We start from the raw sequence: 19,206 nt of genomic DNA, 5'->3' as shown, positions 1-19,206 counted from the left end.
CTCTTTTGGATCCCATTGATTATAGCCTGCCAGGCTCCTCTGTACATGGGACTTCCCAGGCAAGAATACTGGGGTGGGTTGCATTTCCTTCTCCAGGGGATCTTCCCCACCCAGGGATGGAAGCTGCCTGTTCTGCATTGTGGGCGGATTCTTTATGGCTAGCCACCAGGGAAGCTTTCATTCAGTCTAACCACTACCTACTTCAAAGAATTGCACTGAACAAGTGGTTTATGAACAAGCACCTATTTGAGAGCACTTGGTATCAACCAGGGATTGAACCTAGGCCACAGCAGCAAAAGTGCTGAGTCCTAACCACTGGACTGCCAGGGAATTTCACCAGATTCTTTTCCATTATAGATTGCTAGAAGATATTGATAACCTTTAACTATTTCCACTTTTAGAGTCCTAGTAAGAGTTTCATCAATAAGTTTCATCCATGGAGGTGAATCTACACCGGAGATGTGGTATGATAAAGAAAGCAGGCTCAAAAGTCCTTCTACTTGTGTTTAAATAATGCTCAGCATTTATAAACTCTATGACCTTGGGTGCATAAATTCATGCCTCTGAGTTTCAGTTTCCCTATCTGTAAAATGAGGGTAATAATAGCATCAACTTTTTATGGGTTTTATTGGCATTTAAATGAGATCATGCATGTAAAGCACTTAACACACTGCCTGGCACATAGCAAACACTTAAACTAGTTCTTTCTCTGTTATGAGATTGACCTTCATCAGTAAGTTGTTTGAAAAGTATGTAATGCATTGGGGCTCAGATTACCTGTCTGCTGATGAGTCAAACTGATATATAACTAGAAGACCTCTAGCCCCCTAAGTGCCTTACCCTCAGCTGGAGTCCAGATGAATCTCTATCCCTATCTCAGAAGCAATGTTAGTCTGCATTAGCTGGGCATAAACCTGTAACCCTCTGTACGGCACTCATGGTCTCAGGGGTGCTGCAATACACTGGCCCCTTGTTTTGGCATCATCTAGCTCACTAATCTAAAAGGATGTAGCCTGGAAACTTAATTGACAAACTATCAGCTAAATTCTTTTCAAGATGTGCGTAGAGGTCCTTAGGACTATCCCAAGTTCTGTGGCTCATGACTATAATAACCCTATGATGTTCATATATAGGTGTTATCCCCGTTTTATGGATTAAGATACTGGCATTCAAAGTGATTAAGAGATCTACTCATGATTACCAAAACAGCAATTGATTTGGAGCTTGAGCTCAAGTTACTACTTCTAATTCAGTTCACTCTCAAGCTGTACTTTTTTTCACTGTTCTGATTAGAAATACAAATGATTGTATTTTGAATCATCTATAAACATCTATCTCTCAGAGGAAATAAAGACTATAAAAGACAATAATCTCACCACTAATGACATACACATGTATTCACGCTTGTATATATGCATATGTATATGTATGTATGTAATGTATGTATTTTTTTTGTAGTTGTGTTAGCAGGAGTTGTGATAAATTCACACTTTTCCAGCTATGATCCTTTGATCCCAAGAGTTAGCTCAGATTTGGAATGTAGTCTGTGGCCCTAAAAGAGTAATTATGACTGTCCTGCATATAAACCTAACCTGTGATGCTTGTCCCAGCCAGTCTCCGGGTCCCAGTGTTATAGGTATGTCACTTGGATATTGCGCTCATTGAAAATGTTCCTTTTCATTATCCAGACTGTGCCACTTGCCTTGGCTTCTTACACTGTGTAAAGGAAGGTTTGAATTACACTGTCTCCAAAATCTCTTCATTCCATGTTCTACTGAACAATCTTTCTATGTAGTTTTTCACTCTTCGGAGTTGGACATTGTTGCTTCTATATCCTGGACTGTCAGTCTAGATAAATAATGGCACTTAGTTTTGCAGTAGGATACTTTTTTGGGATGCATTGGAAGGCTTTTGGGATCTTAGTTCCCCAACCAGGGATTGAACCCTGACCCGCAGCAGTGAAAGGGCCAAGTCCCAACCACTGAACTGCCAGGGAGTTCCCTGAAGTAGGATTTTTATGTGATTTTTACTCTTTTGTATATATTTTTCCTTTGTTTTTCAAACTTCTCTGCTATCAGATTTCCAGATGTCCAGGACAGTATATTTGACAGGGAAAATACTGGGAGAAGGAATCAGTACAGTTTCTGTTTCAGTAGTACAGAAGTCCATGATGAGTCGAGTGAAAATAAGAGAACAAACTCAAGGTGATGATAAAGCTTTGTGTCTAGGAAAAATGATAGCACCAACAAAGCATGATGAGTCTGAACCGATGATAGTGGTAAATCCAAGTGGAGGTGAGGGCTGCTAAAAAACAGAAAAATTTAACCAGAACCCGAGTGAGTCATTAAGGCCTAGGATAGAGGGGAAGTGAGCTTTCTGAAGAGCACCATGAAGCAAGGTAAGAGAGGAACATGGACAACCCAGAATTAGGTGTGTGTGTGTGTTAGTCGCTCAGTCCAACTCTTTGTGACCCCATGGACTGTAGCCCATCAGGCTCCCCTGTCCATGAATTAGGCATAGAAGACTCTTATAGTCTAACAGACGTATCGGTACTGAAACTACACACTTCCAAGTTCTATCCAGCTTCTGAGTCAACCTGGAAAAGACGAGAGCAAGTGTGCAAATTCCACCCTAATCCAGAAAGGAGGTTGAAGGAAGACTGTGGAGGCAACTAGTAGGGGAGGATATACAACACTTTGGCTCATTATCTGATTTACCAAAATAAGAATCCTGCACCTCTAGGAATTCACCAAACTGTCGCCTAATTCCTAAATTGCCATGATTGCCCACTCTATAGGAATGATCTCTTCCTAATTCCTGATTCTTACTCCACTTCCCTTCTGGGGGTGAAATATTGCCCTGAATCTCAGTGCACTTGCCCAAGGCCCCAACTTGTTACCTGGCTTAATTCAGGACCCTCTCACTGAAGAGTGGACCATTGGCCAGAGTCCTGCTTCACATTAGAAACCTCTTCCTCTCTTCTCATTCCAACCACAGTTTCAAAACTAAGGCTAGCGGACTTCCCTGGTGGTGCAGTAGATAAGAATCTGCCTGCCAAGGCAGAGGGCACGGGTTCAATCCCTGGTGCAGGAAGATTCCACATGTCATGGAGCAACTAATCCCTGCATCACAACTACTGAGTCTAAGTGCTGCAACTGCTGAGGCCCATGCACCTAGAGCCTGTGCTCCGCAATAAGAGAAGCTACTGCAATGAGAAGCCTGCACACCGCAACTAGAGAAAGCCTTCACAAGGCAACGAAGACCCAACGCAGCCAAAAATAAAATTAATTAATTAAAAATTTAAAAAGCCTAATGATAGAGCCTTCTGCAACCATCTCCCCCCGTCTACATACTTTTGGACTATCAGCTCCACCTCGGATGGCACCATACCCTCTTGGACACCATGATTTGACTTTCTGCAGCCTCTTTGGATTGGAGAAATAAGAATAGGAGAGTGCGCCATCTCTGGAGACAGGGAAAGAGAAATTTTTAGTTTGCAAAAGCCAGTTTCAAAAGCCAGTTTTCAAGCCAGCCAGTTCCTGCAGAAAGATGAAAGAGAATGAGGTTGGCCTTAGGTTGTTTAATTTGGTGAGAAATTGGTCACAGTGACATGAGAGAGAATGATTTCGGTAGTGCAGTGTAGACAAAAACCAAATTACAAGGGATATGGAATTTTTTTTAAAATGGAAAAACGCAGACAAGAATGAGTCAGTCATGGTGAAACCTTTATTTAAGTCTGTCTTTGCATACAAATCACTAAGAACTTGATCACAGAAGCTCACCCTAAAGACTCAACCCTTGTTTCTCAGTGCTTCCAATTTCCTTCTTCCCTGTCCTCTTCAATCTTTCTTCTCTGTTCTCTTATATATCCTACTTACCCTTCCTCATTTTCAACTATGTTCCTAAACAGAGATACAGAAAAAAAACCTTAGCAAAATAATGAAATCTCAAAACAAACAAAAACATGTCGGGATGAAGAAAGAAGCAAGGAAGGCTCCCTCATCTTGACCTTAGCAGAGTGAGAATCTTAATAAGCAGTGGTAAGAGAAAATTGACCTGTACAAAGAACTGGCCCTCCTTTGCCCTAAGCTGCTCAGGGGTCAGAAGTGGAAACACCAGACAGGAAAGATGTAGGGGAGTTGTAGAGGAAGGGAACACACAATTGTTAACTGAAAGCCCCTGTCTTCAGGAAGCTTTCAGGGAAGAGAGTAGGCTGGAATAGCAGCAGAATTCCCTGAAGAACCCCTGGAATACTGACTTCCCCTTTGCTGTGGAGACACAGGGCACCATACATCCCATTTACCTCTTTCTTCTGACTGGAATGCCTCCCTCCTCAGACTGGTGAGTTTCTAGGGAACCTTCAAGATCCAGTTCAGTCTATACCCATCAAATGATGCCTTCCCTCAAAGAAGGCTTCCCTGGACAGAGTTCCCTCTCTGTCCTCTGGGCTTTCATACCTTCAACTGTGAGGCTTGTGGGGTGTGAGGCTCTTGTGAGAACTATGAGGCAAGTGTCCATACCTCTAAGTCCACTGTAAAACTTGTATTTGCTTACAAGTCTGTGTTCTGGTCAAAATCCCTGATCTTGGGGTCCTTAGTGCCTCACAGTGTACCTGGCACACAGTAGATAATTTCTAACTATGAGGGAGACAGGAGAAAAGATAGAAGAGAAGGGGAAAGGGGATGAAAAGCAGGGTGGAGGAAGAGAGAGAGGAAACATCTGACTCAGCTTTCCCTGGCCAGGAGAAAGGGAAATGGATTCAAAAAACTCTGGAAGAAAGGAACAGAGAAAGAAACCACTTTTCTGGGTCTTCTCTGCCTCTCTCCTCTCTGCTGCTTCCTCTCACAACTTAGGACCACACACCACAACTGTACCGTTTTCCCTCCTGATCCCTCGATTCATCCCAAAGCGGAAGAAAGAAGCCAGTCAGCTCCTGACCTCTCCCACCCCATGCCCTCAAATCCTTCATCCCTTTCCACATGGACGCCTCCCTCTTTCTCCTCAACTTCCCCACCTGCAGCCTCCCTGCCTGGTCGCTCTGGCATCTCGGGCCCCTGTGCTATGCCGGGTCCAGGAGGGAAATTCGTCCTCAGATTGAAATCCAAGAGGCTCTTAGGGGCAGCCTGCGGTGTGTGGCTGAGGAAACGCTAGACTGGGTCTACCAGCTACCTGAGAAAGAACATCATCAAGAGGGTTTGGATGTCCCAGGAATTGGAGAGTAAAAAGAAGCAGCAGTTACAGTCCTCCCAACATACTCCTCAGCTCTTTTCACAGATGACCCTTCCTCATTTTTCTCCTTCATCCATTGGTCGGAATCATAATTTTCCTGACTGTTCTCTCACGGCCCCTACACCGATGCTTCATGACTGTCTTTCTAGTTAGATGCACTTTCCCCACCAAGAATCAAGCCAGGGTCCCTAAACCTTGTAGAGTTGCCCCTAGGTCTCTTCTCCTTACCTAGATATTCAACTGCCTCTCCTTCCTCCATACTCTCCCTAGGAATTCCAGAACCACCTTTTCCTCAACGCAGATCATATATACAAAAGCGATTTATGAGTTGTAAAGCGCTGCGCTAGAATGAAATGCCATGATGAACAAAGCCTTCTCTTTCTCCCTGCACTCATCGTCTCTATCCTCTCTTATCCCTTCCTCCCTCCATCCACCACTGCTGCCCTCTCACCCAGCAGGTTTAGTTTGATGCCGTGTGGGAACCAAAGCCACGTGCTGCACCGCGGGCAGGGTCAGGATGCAGGCAGGCATCTCAGCCCGAGGCCTCGGCAGAGTTCCCAGGCACAGCCATCGGCCCAGGCCAGGACAATAGGCATGGATAAGGTGGGAGGGGGCATAAGTACGGTGGCTGTAGCCCCCCAGCACCAGCAACTCCCCCTGCAGCACGGCACCTGCAGCTCCGACATGGGGGGAGGGCAAGGGGGTCAGCTGAGTCCAGCTACCAGTACTTGGATCATAGGCCTCGAAGCTCAGCAGATCCCCAGTCTGACCTAGACCACCTGCTACATATAGCCGCCCACCCAGAGAAGCCATGACATGGCCAGCCCGAGGCACCCCCATAGGGCTCAGAAGTGTCACCGGCTTCTCAAGTTTGGGGTCGTAGTGCAGCAACGAGGCCTGGTACTGGCCAGTCTCACTGCAGCCACCGCTCACGTACAGCTGGCCCTCCAAAACAGCAGCTGCGTGGGCAAAGCGTGGTGCGGGAAGAGGAGGTGCTGGCCTGTGGAGAACAGAGCACGTGGTCAGGCATCAGTCATCTTCAGCTCTCCTCCGCCAAGACCCCTGATGCCTGAAACACCCCCTTCCCTGCTCACCTCCAGACATTGAGCTCAGGATTATAAGTCTCCACAGACCTGAGGGCAATACCACTGTCTCGTCCACCCAGGGCGTAAAGCAGTCCATCCAGCGCCACCAGGGGAAAAAGGCTCCGAGGCTGGCACAAAGGTGCCATCTCTTCCCAGTCCTCTTGACTGGGATCCCACCTGGAGACAGTGGGACAAGAGATGGGAAGAGTGACCCTGGGAGTCTGCTGTTGGCTGGCCCACAAACTCCCTCAGCTGCCCACCTTGGGACCTGCCACTCTCTGGAGCCCATCCATACCTGAGAGTCGAAGCCAGGGTGTTAGAGTGGCTGTAGAAATCCTGTCCCCCACACACGTAGAGGACACTTCCTGCTAGGCTCGCAGCCCCGTGCCGAAAGCGCCCGGGGGCAGGTAGGGCAGGCAGCCGCCCCCACTCCACAGTTCGAACCAGTCCTATGCCGCAGCGAAAGGCCCGGGCCCACCACACTCCTCGGGATGGCTGTCTGGTGGCCATGTCTGATCTGAGCCCGTCCCCGCCAATCACCACCAGTGCCTGGTCAGGCTCCCTCCGTCTCTCTTGTCCTGGAACCTCAGCCTCCACCATCAGCTGATGCAGCAAGTCGGGGCTCAAGGGTGGAGGCAGCCCGGCCGCCCTTACCCTCCGCAGCTCCCTGGTGGACATACGGCCAAAGCGGACGCATCGAAGCAGGGCCTTGGCCTCTGACTCCTGGGTGTCAGGGTTGGCAGCTAGCCAACGCCGTGCAGCCACAAAGGCCTCGAACTCCTCCTGCAAGTGTAGCTCATCACTGTCCAGGAGCTCAGCCAGGCAGGCTGCCGGTAAAGTAGGGAAAGTGGAGCACAAAGCCACAGCGGGCAGGTGGGTGAGGAGGTAGTGACGGGCTTTGCTCCAGAGCCTCTCCAACCCTGGGGCTTCTGCCATGGGGATCAGGGCCAGGCAACGGGCAGGGCTGAGGCCTCGTGCCAGGGCTTTCTGGCACAGAGCCAGGCAGGAGGAGCTCTGGTACTGCAGAGCAGCCTGGGCAGCTCTCAGTAGTCCTGGCCACTTTGCCCGCACAACTCCAGAGTAGGCAAAAGAGACGAGGAGTCGCAGGTCCTGGGCAGAGATGGTGTGCAGAGACACCTCTGTGCCCTGGGATTCCCTCATCCCACTCAGGAGCATGGCCCCAAAGAACTCACTGCCACAGGCGAGGGCTGCTCGGTGCACTGCAAGAGGGAGAAGCAGAGGGGAATCCAGAGTGTTGCAAACCACTAGGCACGCTTTCGATTTCACAACCCCCACTTTGGGCCAACCACCCAAACCACAGGCTAAACTGTGATATGCACAGAACACCACTAGGTGCTTGTTAAAATTAAATTCTCAGACCCACCCCCAGAGATTTTGACCCAGTAGCTCCAGAGGGAGATCCTATGAATTTGTGTTTTAACATTTTCAAGCACCCTGCATGATTCTCATGTTAGTGACCTAAAGACACTTTGAAAAACATTGTGTACATGTGCTCCGTCGTGTCCAACTCTTTGCAATCCCATGGACTGTAGTCTGCCAGGCTCCTCTGTCTATGAGATTTTTCATGCAAGAAATCTGGAGTGGGTTGCCGTTTCTTCCTCCAGGGGATCTTCCTCACCCAGAGTTCAATCGTGTGTTTCCTTGTCTCCTGCATTAGCAGGCAGATTCTTTACCACTGAGCCACCTGGGAAGCCCCTGGAAAAACATTGCTTTACTTTTTTTGATGCAGGCCAATTAGAAAAAGGGTCTTGACTGATTACGTGGAGAAGAGGCTATAAAGAACATTTGCTAAAAGGGGGTAGAAAATAAACTGCAAAGACCAATGTGCAGCTTATATAGGTCTTTCCATACTGTGCACAGAATAAAGTTCTTTCCTCTACAATTAGAAGAGCCACTGACATCAGCCATTCTGTTAGTCAGATTTTACTTGGAAAATGGTACCACACTCAGGAATGGCTATGACTCAACCTCATCTAACTGTCATCTTCTCTTACCCAAGATTTAGTGCTTAATACTTCCCACGTGTTATAGTTTTTCTTTGCATACCCACCTCCTTGATAGAGTTATGGAATCACAACACTGTAAACTGGAGACCTTCAAAACCATCTAGTTCAATAGCTCATTTTAAGATAAGGAAACTGAGTCCTAGTGAAAGGCAGTGATTTATTTTTTATCTCCATGTAGTAGCTGTCTGGGAAGAGTGTCATGCACTGTGACTGCTGCCAGGCTGCTTTGAGCATACTTGTGTATCAGTTCCCTGCTTATGCACATGGCCCTTATGACACTGAAAATGTCCTATTAAAAATTAAAAAGAAATAAATTATTTAAAATGTTGTTAGGGGACTTTCTTAGTGGTCCAGTGGTTAAGAATCCATCTTCTAGCGCAGGAGACATGGGTTTGATCCCTGGTCAGGGAACTAACATCCCATGTACCACGGGGCAGTTAAGCTCGTGTTCTTCCGAGCCTGCACACCACAACTAGAAAGCCCTCGCGTGGCAGCAAAGACCTAACACAGCCAAATAAATATTTTTTTAAATGTTGTTAAATAACTAGAACTCATATGCTTGAAGGCAAAAGGAGAGGCGACAGCAGAAGATGAGATGGTTAGATAGCATCACCAACTCAACAGACATGAATCTGAACTCCAGGAGTTAATGAAGGACAGGGGAGCCTTCCGTGCAGCAGTCCATGGGGTGGCAAAGAGTCGGACACAACTTAGTGAACAACAACATATGCTTCCTAATGTAACTCAATTTGAGGCAGTTGGCATCAAGTATGAAGTATTCTGACCAAAATATTTAACTTAAATCTAATCTAACCTTTAGATTAAATTCAAGTATATAGGAAATTGAGAGGCTAAAAGAACAAATTAAACACACACACACACACACACAGAAGGAAAATGTATACAAATCTAGAAATTGGAGCTTTCTATGGGAAAACTAATCTTGTTTCTTCAATAAGTCAAGTTATAAAAAAAAGGGAGGAAAAAGAAAGGGAGAGAGGACTGGACAAGAGTAAAGGAAGCTTCAGAGACATCTGAATTCAGTGTAAACCTTGATTGGCTCCTGGATTGAGCAGAACAGCTCTAACATACACTATTTTGGACAAGTGAGAAAATTTCAGTGTGGATGAGGTGATATTGAGAAAAGGGCTTCCCTGGTGGCTCAGAAAGTAAAGAGTCTGCCTGCAATGCAGGAGATCTGGGTTCAATCCCTGGGTCAGGAAAGATCTCCTGGAGAAGGAATGGCAACCCACTCCAGTATTTTTGTCTGGAGAATTCCATGGACAGTGGAGCCTGTTGGGCAACAGTCCATGTGGTTGCATATGCATAGAGTTGGACATGACCGAGTGACTAACACACTAATTTTGCTAGATAGTGTGGTTATATGAGAAAATTTCCTCTTTTAGAGAGACACATACCCAAGTATTTATGAGTGAAATACTTTAAACTTCACCAAAACAATAAATAGATGAAACAAGTATGGTGGTTTAGTTGCTAAGTTGTGTCCGACTCTTGCAACTCCATGGACTATAGCCCGCCAGGCTCCTCTGTCCGTGGGATTCTCCAGACAAGAATACTGGAGTGGGTTGCCATTTCCTTTTCCAGAAACAAACATAGTAAAATGTTAATTGTTCAGTCTGGGTGATGAGTGTTTTAGCGTTCATCTTAATATTCTCTTTTCTTTGCTATGTGTTTGAAATGCTTCATTACAGAAAAGCGGGAAAATGCTGCTAGAAGTCTTCTGAGGCAGGTCACACAGACCCAAGCTCCCAGTAACGTTTATGAACCTCAGGCTACGTTGACCAGCGGCAGCATGTTCACCTCTCTCAGAGGGCAAGTGATGTCAGCATGGCTTTCCATTGTCTTTTTAAGCAGTAGGTAGTAGCTCAGTGCTTCCCAAGCAGTAGACATTAGTGACAACTTTCACATATATATTGCCCCGGGAACATCTGCATTCCTCAAAGCAAGTAGACCATCTCCTCTTCCTTACCATCAATCAGCCTATAGCTCAGAGCCAACTGTCAAAGGAGTCACAACCACTTGTATTTTGCACCCCTTCTTACTCACCATTATTAAGTTGGAATGTTTCTTAAGAAAGTGAAAGCATCAATATAAGTATGTTTAAATTCCAAATCCTAGTGGAAACTTTATGAAATTTTAAATTCCCCTTCCATCTAGTGCTATCAGAAATTATAACAAATACTTCAAAATCTGTTATGGACTAAGCATTTGGGCCCCTCCCAAATTTATATGTTGAAGCCTTAGTCCCCAACATAATGGTATCTGAAGGTCTATGGGGTTGCACAGAGTCGGACATGACTGAAACAACTTGGTAGCAGCAGAAGCACTTTGGGTCCCAGTCACTTTCTAATGAGTAGTAGCTATGTGACTTTGGACATGTCTTAAAGTCTGATTTCCTTATCAGTAAGGTGTAAGCACTGAACTAGATAATAGCTAAATTAATCCCTTTTAATTTTAAACTTTTATATGTCTACACTCTGGCTCCATTTGCCAGGTGCTATGTGCCTTTGGTTTGGCTGCATAAGAAGCAATGTATGGACTAGTGAGAGCAGACTGGGCTAATGGATGTGGGCTTATATCCTGATTTTCACCAGTTAACATCTCTGAGTTTAATGTTCTTTATCTGCAGCTAGAAATACCTGAGATTAAAAGAGATGGCATGAGTAAAAAACAAAATTTCTGGTACCCAGTACCTCACTAAATGTTAGTAGAATCTGAATAATTCTCAAGGTATTCAATCCTCTTTAGCTTTCCTGGGGGCTTCCCTTGTAAAGAATCTGCCTGCAGGGGTACTCTTTCTGCCCCCTTCTGATGCCTATGTCAGAAGCTTTCTCTATCTCCTTTATACTTTAATAAAACTTTATTACACAAAAGCTCTGACTGATCAAGCCTTGTCTCTGGCCCCGGCTTGAATTCTTCTCCTCCGGGGGCCAAGAATCCTGGTGTCTTCGCGTGATTCAACAACAACCTTTCAATATGCAGAACCCAATTGTGGTTCTAGTTTCCCAAATGTCTGTCTTTCACATTCTTCCACCTTTCAATAAAGAGATCACTCTCTACCTATTAGTTAAAGCCAAAAACTGAGGGGTCATCCCTAGGTTCTCCTTTGTCCTTATCCAACAGATTCAACTCAACATTTCTTCTCCAAAATATATGTGAAACAATTTGTTTCTCTTTCTCATGAACCCAGTCATCTCAGTTCAAGACACCAGCATCTTTAGTTGGAGGAAGCAGGCCTCTTGACAGGTCTTTCCTCTGGCCTCCACCCCATCACACTCTTACCCTCTCCAATACATTTATCTGAAACACAGAGAGAGAGCAGAGCTGTCCTGATTTAGACCCTTGGAGGATCCTACTATCCTTAGAATAAAATCCAATCTTCTCCTCACTGTCTATGAAGCAGGCCTCTATTAGGGCCACACTCAGATCACAGGGCAGCCCCTTTTTATCTGTATCATGCCTACACAGTTATTAATAGTGCCCTCTTTAAAAAAAAAAGAATCTGCCTGCAATGTGAGAGACCTGGGTTCGATCCCTAGGTTGGGAAGATCCCCTGGAGAAGGGAAAGGCTATCCACCCCAGTATTCTCGCCTGGAGAATTCCACAAACACGACTGAGCGACTTTCACTTTAGCTTTCCTAGTGATGAGCAGAGTTAACTTCAAAATGCCACAACCTGGTAGCCTTAGATTCTGCGAAAACAGTACCAGATCTTGCTCATGAGCTGTAGGGTCCTTGGTGTAGAGTCCTGTAGTGCCATGGTGTCAAGCTCACTTAGGCAAAAGGACACACTATAAATTTTTCCACCGTGTTCCTCTAGCTTTTCCTATGTCTTAAATAGAAGATGCCAAGAAGGGGCTTTGGTTAATCTCTGTTTGAGTCAATCACCTTCTGCTTGTTCTGCTGGCATGGACTATACCTTAGAGCCTGCCAGCTGAATGGAAGTTTCTTGTTTCTGGGCACAGGAAAAGCCACAGCATAAATCTGTCGGTGCGCCTAAGGAAAACAACTCAACTGCGCATGCCCCATTCTCAGTGGGTCAGGAGAGGCGCCAAGGCCACGCCCTGGGAAATTCTGATTTCAACAGGGATCAAAAGCACTATGCTAGGGATCGAATCAGCTACTGCTTGCACACACCATTCCAGGTGGCATATGCACCTGCCTCAACGCAATGCCCCCCACCCCCACCCCCAGGCCCTCACCCCGCAGCCGGCAGCCGCCTGCCTCCAGCTCCAGGTCGCACCCGATGCCTTCTTGGTACAGAAGCTCAATGCTGCGCAGGTTTTCTCTCAGTTCCTCTGCCTGGCTGGGCTGCTTTTCATCTTCCCGTCCACTTCCAGTCCCCTGGCGTCCCCACTGGGCCGCAGCCTTTATCCGGGGGGCTCCCAGGGCTTCAGCGGCGACCAGCACATCCTCCCATGAGGCGGGTCCCAGCACACCCTCGTAGGCAAAGGTCAGCACGGCCTCCCAGGCCGCCGGGGTTACGTCCAGGCTAAGGGGGGGTTGCGGACCTCTGCCGCCCATCAGCCTGCCTCTGAAGAGGCTGCTAACTGAGGCCAAGATCACCCGATGCACGCCATACGCTCTCCCCCCGACTGACACCTCTTCGTCCAGCAGCAACCTCTGCTCTCGCAGCCGCTGTGCCTCCGCGAAAAACTGGCTGGGATGCTCCTCGCTGCACAGCCCCTCGGGCTCGGCAGAGTCTTCTCCATCCTCCTCATCTTCCTCCTCCTCTTCTTCCTCCAGGGACAAGGCTGGAGAAGGAAGGCTCGCTGGGGTCATAGGCCTGGGGCCAGGCTCGTCCAGAGGAAAAGGGGGCAAACCAGGATCCTCATCCGGGGACGGAGGCCAGGAAGGGGTTCTCTGGGTGGGCAAAGGGAGGTCAAGGTCGTCCTTCTGGACCAGAAGAGAGACTTCCGCTGCCCCTGAGGGACGACGTGTGGAGTCCGAGAGGCTCATGGCCCAAGTTTGCTGGATCGCTGCAGATAGAAAGAGGAAAGAGAAGAGAGTGTAAGAGCTGGACCCACAAAGGCCAGAGGAAGCCCTGCCTCCAGCCCCATTTCCTATTTCAACCATCTCCCCCTATCCCAGGGCTCTAGCATCTAGGCTACACCAGGCAACTATGAAGTGCACTGGGGGCGGCAAAGGCCAGAACAATGAGTAAAGATCCAGTGTCTGAAACTGTACCCCACCCGTCTCTCCCCCATCCCAATAGTCATCCTCCTAAGACACCAGCGTCCCACTTATCCTCTCACTTGGGCCTGCTCTACTTCTGATGGAGTGGCAGAGGGAATGCAACCCTGTCCCTGTCAGTGGTGGCGCCTGGCTAATTATAGCCATTGCTGGCAGGCAAGGGGCTGGTCTCCGGGTGCCCAAACTCCAACACCCAATCCCCTGGGCCCGACCTGAGATTACCTCCTCCCCTCTTCCACTTGGAGGTCGCGTCCTGGTGCTGAGCAAAGCAAACTCGGAAGCCAAGGAGGATGAGGGGAATGTGGTGGAGTGAGCCAGCCCAGTGTCCACTGGGCTGGGCTGGAGAGGTGGATGAAGAACGTCTGGACTGATACAGGGGAAAGTTGGGAGAGAGTGAAGGGTGAGTTAGGGGTCAGTCCTGGCCTTTGTTGATTTTTCTGTGCATGCTAAAGCTGAGACCCTGGAGTGAACAGTACTGGGGTGAATCTCAGATATAACCCATCTGGTCCAAGAAAGGCAGAGGGGTGGGGGAGGTGAAGGGGTATGGGGAGGGCTACCAACCGTGACCTACTCTTAGTGAGGGGTTTCCTTGTCCTGAGGTGGAGTCAGTGGTGACAAAGCCAAACCCAACCCTGGGGCTGCTATCCACCAGATGGGTCAACAGAGAGGCAACCTCTGGTTGTTCTGGCCTGCAAAATGGGTGATAGTGACTAACCTCTGCGTGGATCCTCTTATGGCCTCCCCTTCAAAAGACAAGGTGGCCAACACCTTGAGCCCCTACCAGGAAGAGGAGGAAGTGCTACCCAGCAGAGACAAACCCCAGGTCAACCTCTTCCTTCCCCTGCCAACAAGGACAAGGACACTGGACCCTGAGTTCTCTGCCAACCCCATGGTCCTGGGACAGCTCCACCACAGCCACATGTTTCAGGAAGCTCTGCTCAGCTCTGCCATGGTGAGACCCATAGTTCACAGCGAATCCACAAAGGTTGGATGAAATCCGCTTTTCTGGGCAATTGTCCATCCTCCATTAAACTCCTTGGGACTGATCTCCCTCCATAGCACCTCCAGGTCTTGTTGCTGACATGCTTGCTGGGGAGGGGTCTTGGCATCTCATTCAAGGGACATTATTTTTTCCACCTCTACTCAGGAGCCCCATGTGTAACCATGCTCCTAAGATCATCTGGAGAATTCAGGACTGGCAAGTCCAGACCTAGCAAGTCCCAGTGTGTGTTAGCTAGACCATGGAAGTCATGGTAACAGATTGGTGCTCAGGATTCTCAAAGGTTGGGGATGAAAGCATGAAAAGAGGATTTTGCTCCAGAGGAGAGTCTCAACGGTACGTCCGAGGGTAAGAGGGCTGAGGGTGACCTTGACTTCTCCCTCCCGACCCTGCTTCCCCAGATCTATTGCATGCTGGACATCTGGGGCATTATCCTCTACCTGCTGCTGCCTTGGCTCACTGCTCAGGCACAGGTATGGGCTCATCATTCTGTGGGACAGTAGGAAGGGCTTTAGGACTCAGCCTGAGTGAATTAAAGGAGCCCCATTCTTATCCCACTCCAGGGCTCAGATGGCTCATTATAATACTGCTCTCAGCTTCAGCCCCTAATATCACCAGCCTGTGTATCTCAGTCACCTCCACCAGTGCTAAGTCTCTTGTGACTCCATGATCTCTTAGGGCCCCTAGTCCTGTCGAGAGTTGCTGAGACTGACTGACTCTTCTCTCCTCTCTAGTGGCACCTACTTCCCTGTCTTGCACAGCTCGCGTTCTGAGTTTAGCAGTTCCATGGAATCATCTTTGCTTTTTCCAGTGCAGTAGCCATGGCTGTGCATATGGTAGGCTACATGAAGACCCTTTTGGACCTGTTCCGGATAAAGCCCATCTCCTTCCTTGGTGTGCCCTTTTCTCAAGTCCACTGACCATCCGGCTTATACTTTTGTGACTCCAGCCTGGGCAAGTCAAATTTTTTTTTTAATTGGGAATAATTGCTTTACAATGTTGTGTTGATTTCTGCCATACAATGATGTGAATCAGTATATATGTATATCCCTTCCCTTTGTAGCCTCCCTCCCACCCACTCCTTATCCCACCCCTCTAGGTCATCACAGTGCCTTGGGTGATTTATTTTAAGAATTAGATGGAGGCATCAAATCAGCCAATAAAGTCTCTGTGACCCCCCAACCTCTGTGTTCTGCCCTTCCAGGAGCATGGAGCACATCTACTAAACATGGATCCTGTAAATGAGTTTTGGGTGGTGGGCCTGGTGACTGTGACTATCCTTCTGGGTATGGCACTGGCAGGCATGGAGTGGGAGTCCAAGGCAGGTGAAGGGGAATTGAGTTGGGGGTGAAAAGACTAAGGGGATAGCAGTGAGAGCTAGACAGATCAGGAACAGACTGAATGTGGGGAGATGTGTGTGTGTGTGTGTGTGTGGTTGACAGAACTGATTTCCAGGGACACAAACCTGAAACCAGCCAGTTCTGCAGGGGGAGACTCCCCATGCCAGTTCTTGAAGGGGAAAGTAAAGAGGACTCCTTCTGAAGATCTGTTGGGATGAGCACTAGACATGATTACCAGGTGAGAGATGCCCTGTTTCGTGCTCCCAGATAGTTACAATCTTCAGATTCACCTCTAGCATGGGAAAGGATGCTTTGCAGTTTGAGGCAAGAAGGAAAAGGATAACCATTCAGCCACAATCCTTTATGGAAAGAGGCTGGCGAGAAAGGGAACAAGAGGACTGGACAGAACAGTGAAGATGAGACACAGAGAGGGAGGAGGAAGAGTTGTTCCTTCTCTTCCACCACCTCTCTTTCTTTCTCTCCCTGGGGGAGTGGGGCGTGGGGGATGTCACCCGTCGAGTTCCAGATTATCTTCTTCCTCATCTTCCTCTCCTTTATCAACTACCTGCTGGGGACACTTCTCCCCACAAACCCCAGCCAACAAGTCACTGGCTTCTTTGGGTGTCAAGGTGAGACAGTGGGAAATTAACTGAGAAATGTGTACCCTCCTCAGAAAAGACCCCTTGACTTCTGATTCTCTATGTCATTCACAAGTTGGCCAGCAGACCATTCAGAGTCCTTGTTAAGTCCCTGGACCAAAATTCCCTTATGCTTCCCAGCCTAACTTAAGTCACCAACACTAAACTGAGTAGAGGGGTAATACTTTGGGCTGAATGAAAGAAGCCAGGAGAGCTCCTCAAAACCTCACCTCTTCTCTCTGTTCCTTTACATAGGAAGCATTTTCTTAGAAAATATGGTTCCACAGTGGTGAGTGTGGTCCAGAGGGCAGTGTCCTTGGTGCATTTTCCATCTTCTTCTTAGCCACTGGGGTACTCACCAGGACCAAAACCTCTGGGGATCTCAAGGTGAGAAGGATGTCCAGGCCTGGAGTGCACTCTATTGCCCCTCTTCTCTCCACTAATGGGTAAACTTTTGTTAATATTACCCTACTACAGGTATCCCCACACGAACTGTCCTTGCCATCTCATGCACCACACTTTCCTACCTGAGCATCTCTGCCACAATTGGTAAGGTCCTCCACTTCTGCCTTCAGTGTACAATGACCTAGAACCCTGGTTTCTGCTTCTCTGAAGGGCTAGGTGATGAAATGAGCAAGAGGAATTCATCAATTATATTAAAAGTAGTTTGTATGCTAGTAGGCCCCCAGTACTTGGATGCAATCTCAAAAACAACAGAATGATCTGTTTATTTCCAAGGCAAACTATTCAATATCACAGTAATGCAAGTTTATGCCCTGACCTGTCATGCTGAAGAAGCTGAAGTTGAACAGTTCTATGAAGACCTACAAGACCTTCTAGGACTAACAACAAAAAAAAGATGTCCTTTTCATTACAGGGGACTGGAATGCAAAAAGTAGGAAGTCAAGAGATGCCTGGAGTAACAGGCAGATTTGTCCTTGGAGTACAAAATGAAGCAGGTCAAAGGCTAACAGAGTTTTGCCAAGAGAACGCACTAGTCATAGCAAATACCCTCTTCCAACAACAAAAGAGAAGACTCTACACATGGACATCTCCAGATGGTCAAAACCGAAATCAGACTGATTATATTCATTGCAGCCAAAGATGGAGAAGCTCTGCACAGTCAGCAAAAACAAGACTGGGAGCTGACTCAGATCAGCTGGCTCAGATCATGAACTCCTTATTGCTAAATTCAAATTTAAATTGAAGAAAGTAGGGAAAACCACTAGACCATTCAGGTATGACTTAAATCAAATCCCTTACGATTATACAGTGGAAGTGACAAATGGATTCAAGGGATTAGATCTGATAGACTGCCTGAAGAACTATGGGCGGAGGTTCATGACACTGTACAGGAGGCAGTGATCAAGACCATCCCCAAGAAAAAGAAATGCTAAAAGGCAAAATGGTTGTGTGAGGAGGCCTTATAAATAGCTGAGAAAAGAAGAGAAGCTAAAGGCAAAGGAGAAAAGGAAAGATACACCTATTTGAATGCAGAGTTCCAAAGAACATCTGTAAAGCATCTGCCTACAATGTGGAAGAGATCAGAAAGCCTTCCTCAGTGATCAATGTAAAGAAATAGAGAAAAACAATAGAATGGGAAAGACCTCTTCAAGAAAATTAGAGTTACCAAGGGATCATTTCATGCAAAGATGGGTAAAATAAAGGACAGAAATGGTATGAACCTAACAGAGGCAGAGATATTAAGAAGAGGTGGCAAGAATACACAGAAGAACTATACAAAAAATCTTCATGACCCAGATAACCACAATGGTATGATCACTCACCTGGAGCCAGATATCCTGGAATGAGAAGTCAAGTGGGCCTTAGGAAGCATCACTGTGAACAAAGCAAGTGGAGGTGATGGAATTCTAGTTGAGCTATTTCAAATCCTGAAAGATGATGCTGTGAAAGTGCTGCACTCAATATGCCAGCAAATTTGGAAAACTCAGCAGTGGCCACAGGACTGGAAAAGGTCAGTTTTCATTCCAATCCCAAAGAAAGGCAATGCCAAAGAATGCTCAAACTACTGCACAGTTGCACTCATCTCACATGCTAGCAAAGTAATGTTCAAAATTCTCCAAGCCAAGCTTCAACAGTATGTGAACCATGAACTTCCAGATGTTCAAGCTGGATTTAGAAAAGGCAGAGGAACCAGAGATCAAATTGCCAACATTCATTGGATCATCAAAAAAGCAAGAGAGTTCCAGAAAAACATCTGCTATTGACTATGTGAAAGCCTTTGACTGTGTGGATCACAACAAACTGTGGAAAATTCTTAAAGGGAAGGGAATACCAGACCACCAGACCTGCCTCTTGAGAAACCTGTATGCAGGTCAAGAAGCAACAGTTAGAACTGGACATGGAACAAAACTGGTTCCAAATTGGGAAAGGAGTACGTCAAGGCTGTATGTTGTTACCCTGCCTATTTAACTTATATGCAGAATACATCATGAGAAATGCCAGGCTGGAGGAAGCACAAGCTAGAATCAAGATTTCCGGGAGAAATATCAATAACCTCAGATATACAGATGACACCACCCTTATGTCAGAAAGTGAAGAGGAACTAAGGAGCCTCTTGATGAAAGTGAAAGAGGAGAGTGAAAAAGTTGGCTTAAAACTCAACATTCAGAAAACTAAGATCATGGCATCCGGTCCCATCATTTCATGGCAA

The 19,206-nt window shown here is 47.1% G+C and overlaps 1 protein-coding gene across 1 annotated transcript; it reads right to left on the bottom strand.

The window, feature by feature from the left end:
* Positions 1–3,707: 3,707 nt before the first annotated feature.
* Positions 3,708–13,948, bottom strand: KLHL33 (kelch like family member 33). The gene is made up of 5 exons (XM_027553431.1): positions 13,617–13,948; positions 12,564–13,340; positions 6,610–7,534; positions 6,324–6,491; positions 3,708–6,229 (listed from the first exon to the last, which is right to left on the bottom strand). The coding sequence occupies exons 1-5, from the start codon at positions 13,699–13,701 to the stop codon at positions 5,677–5,679; spliced, it is 2,508 nt and encodes an 835-aa protein (XP_027409232.1). The 5' UTR covers positions 13,702–13,948; the 3' UTR covers positions 3,708–5,676.
* Positions 13,949–19,206: the final 5,258 nt, after the last annotated feature.

Source organism: Bos indicus x Bos taurus, chromosome 10, assembly GCF_003369695.1.
Source record: "Bos indicus x Bos taurus breed Angus x Brahman F1 hybrid chromosome 10, Bos_hybrid_MaternalHap_v2.0, whole genome shotgun sequence".
Taxonomy (NCBI): Eukaryota; Metazoa; Chordata; class Mammalia; order Artiodactyla; family Bovidae; genus Bos; species Bos indicus x Bos taurus.
Note: the sequence above shows the minus strand (reverse complement) of the source record. Positions and strands in the feature narration are given on the sequence as shown.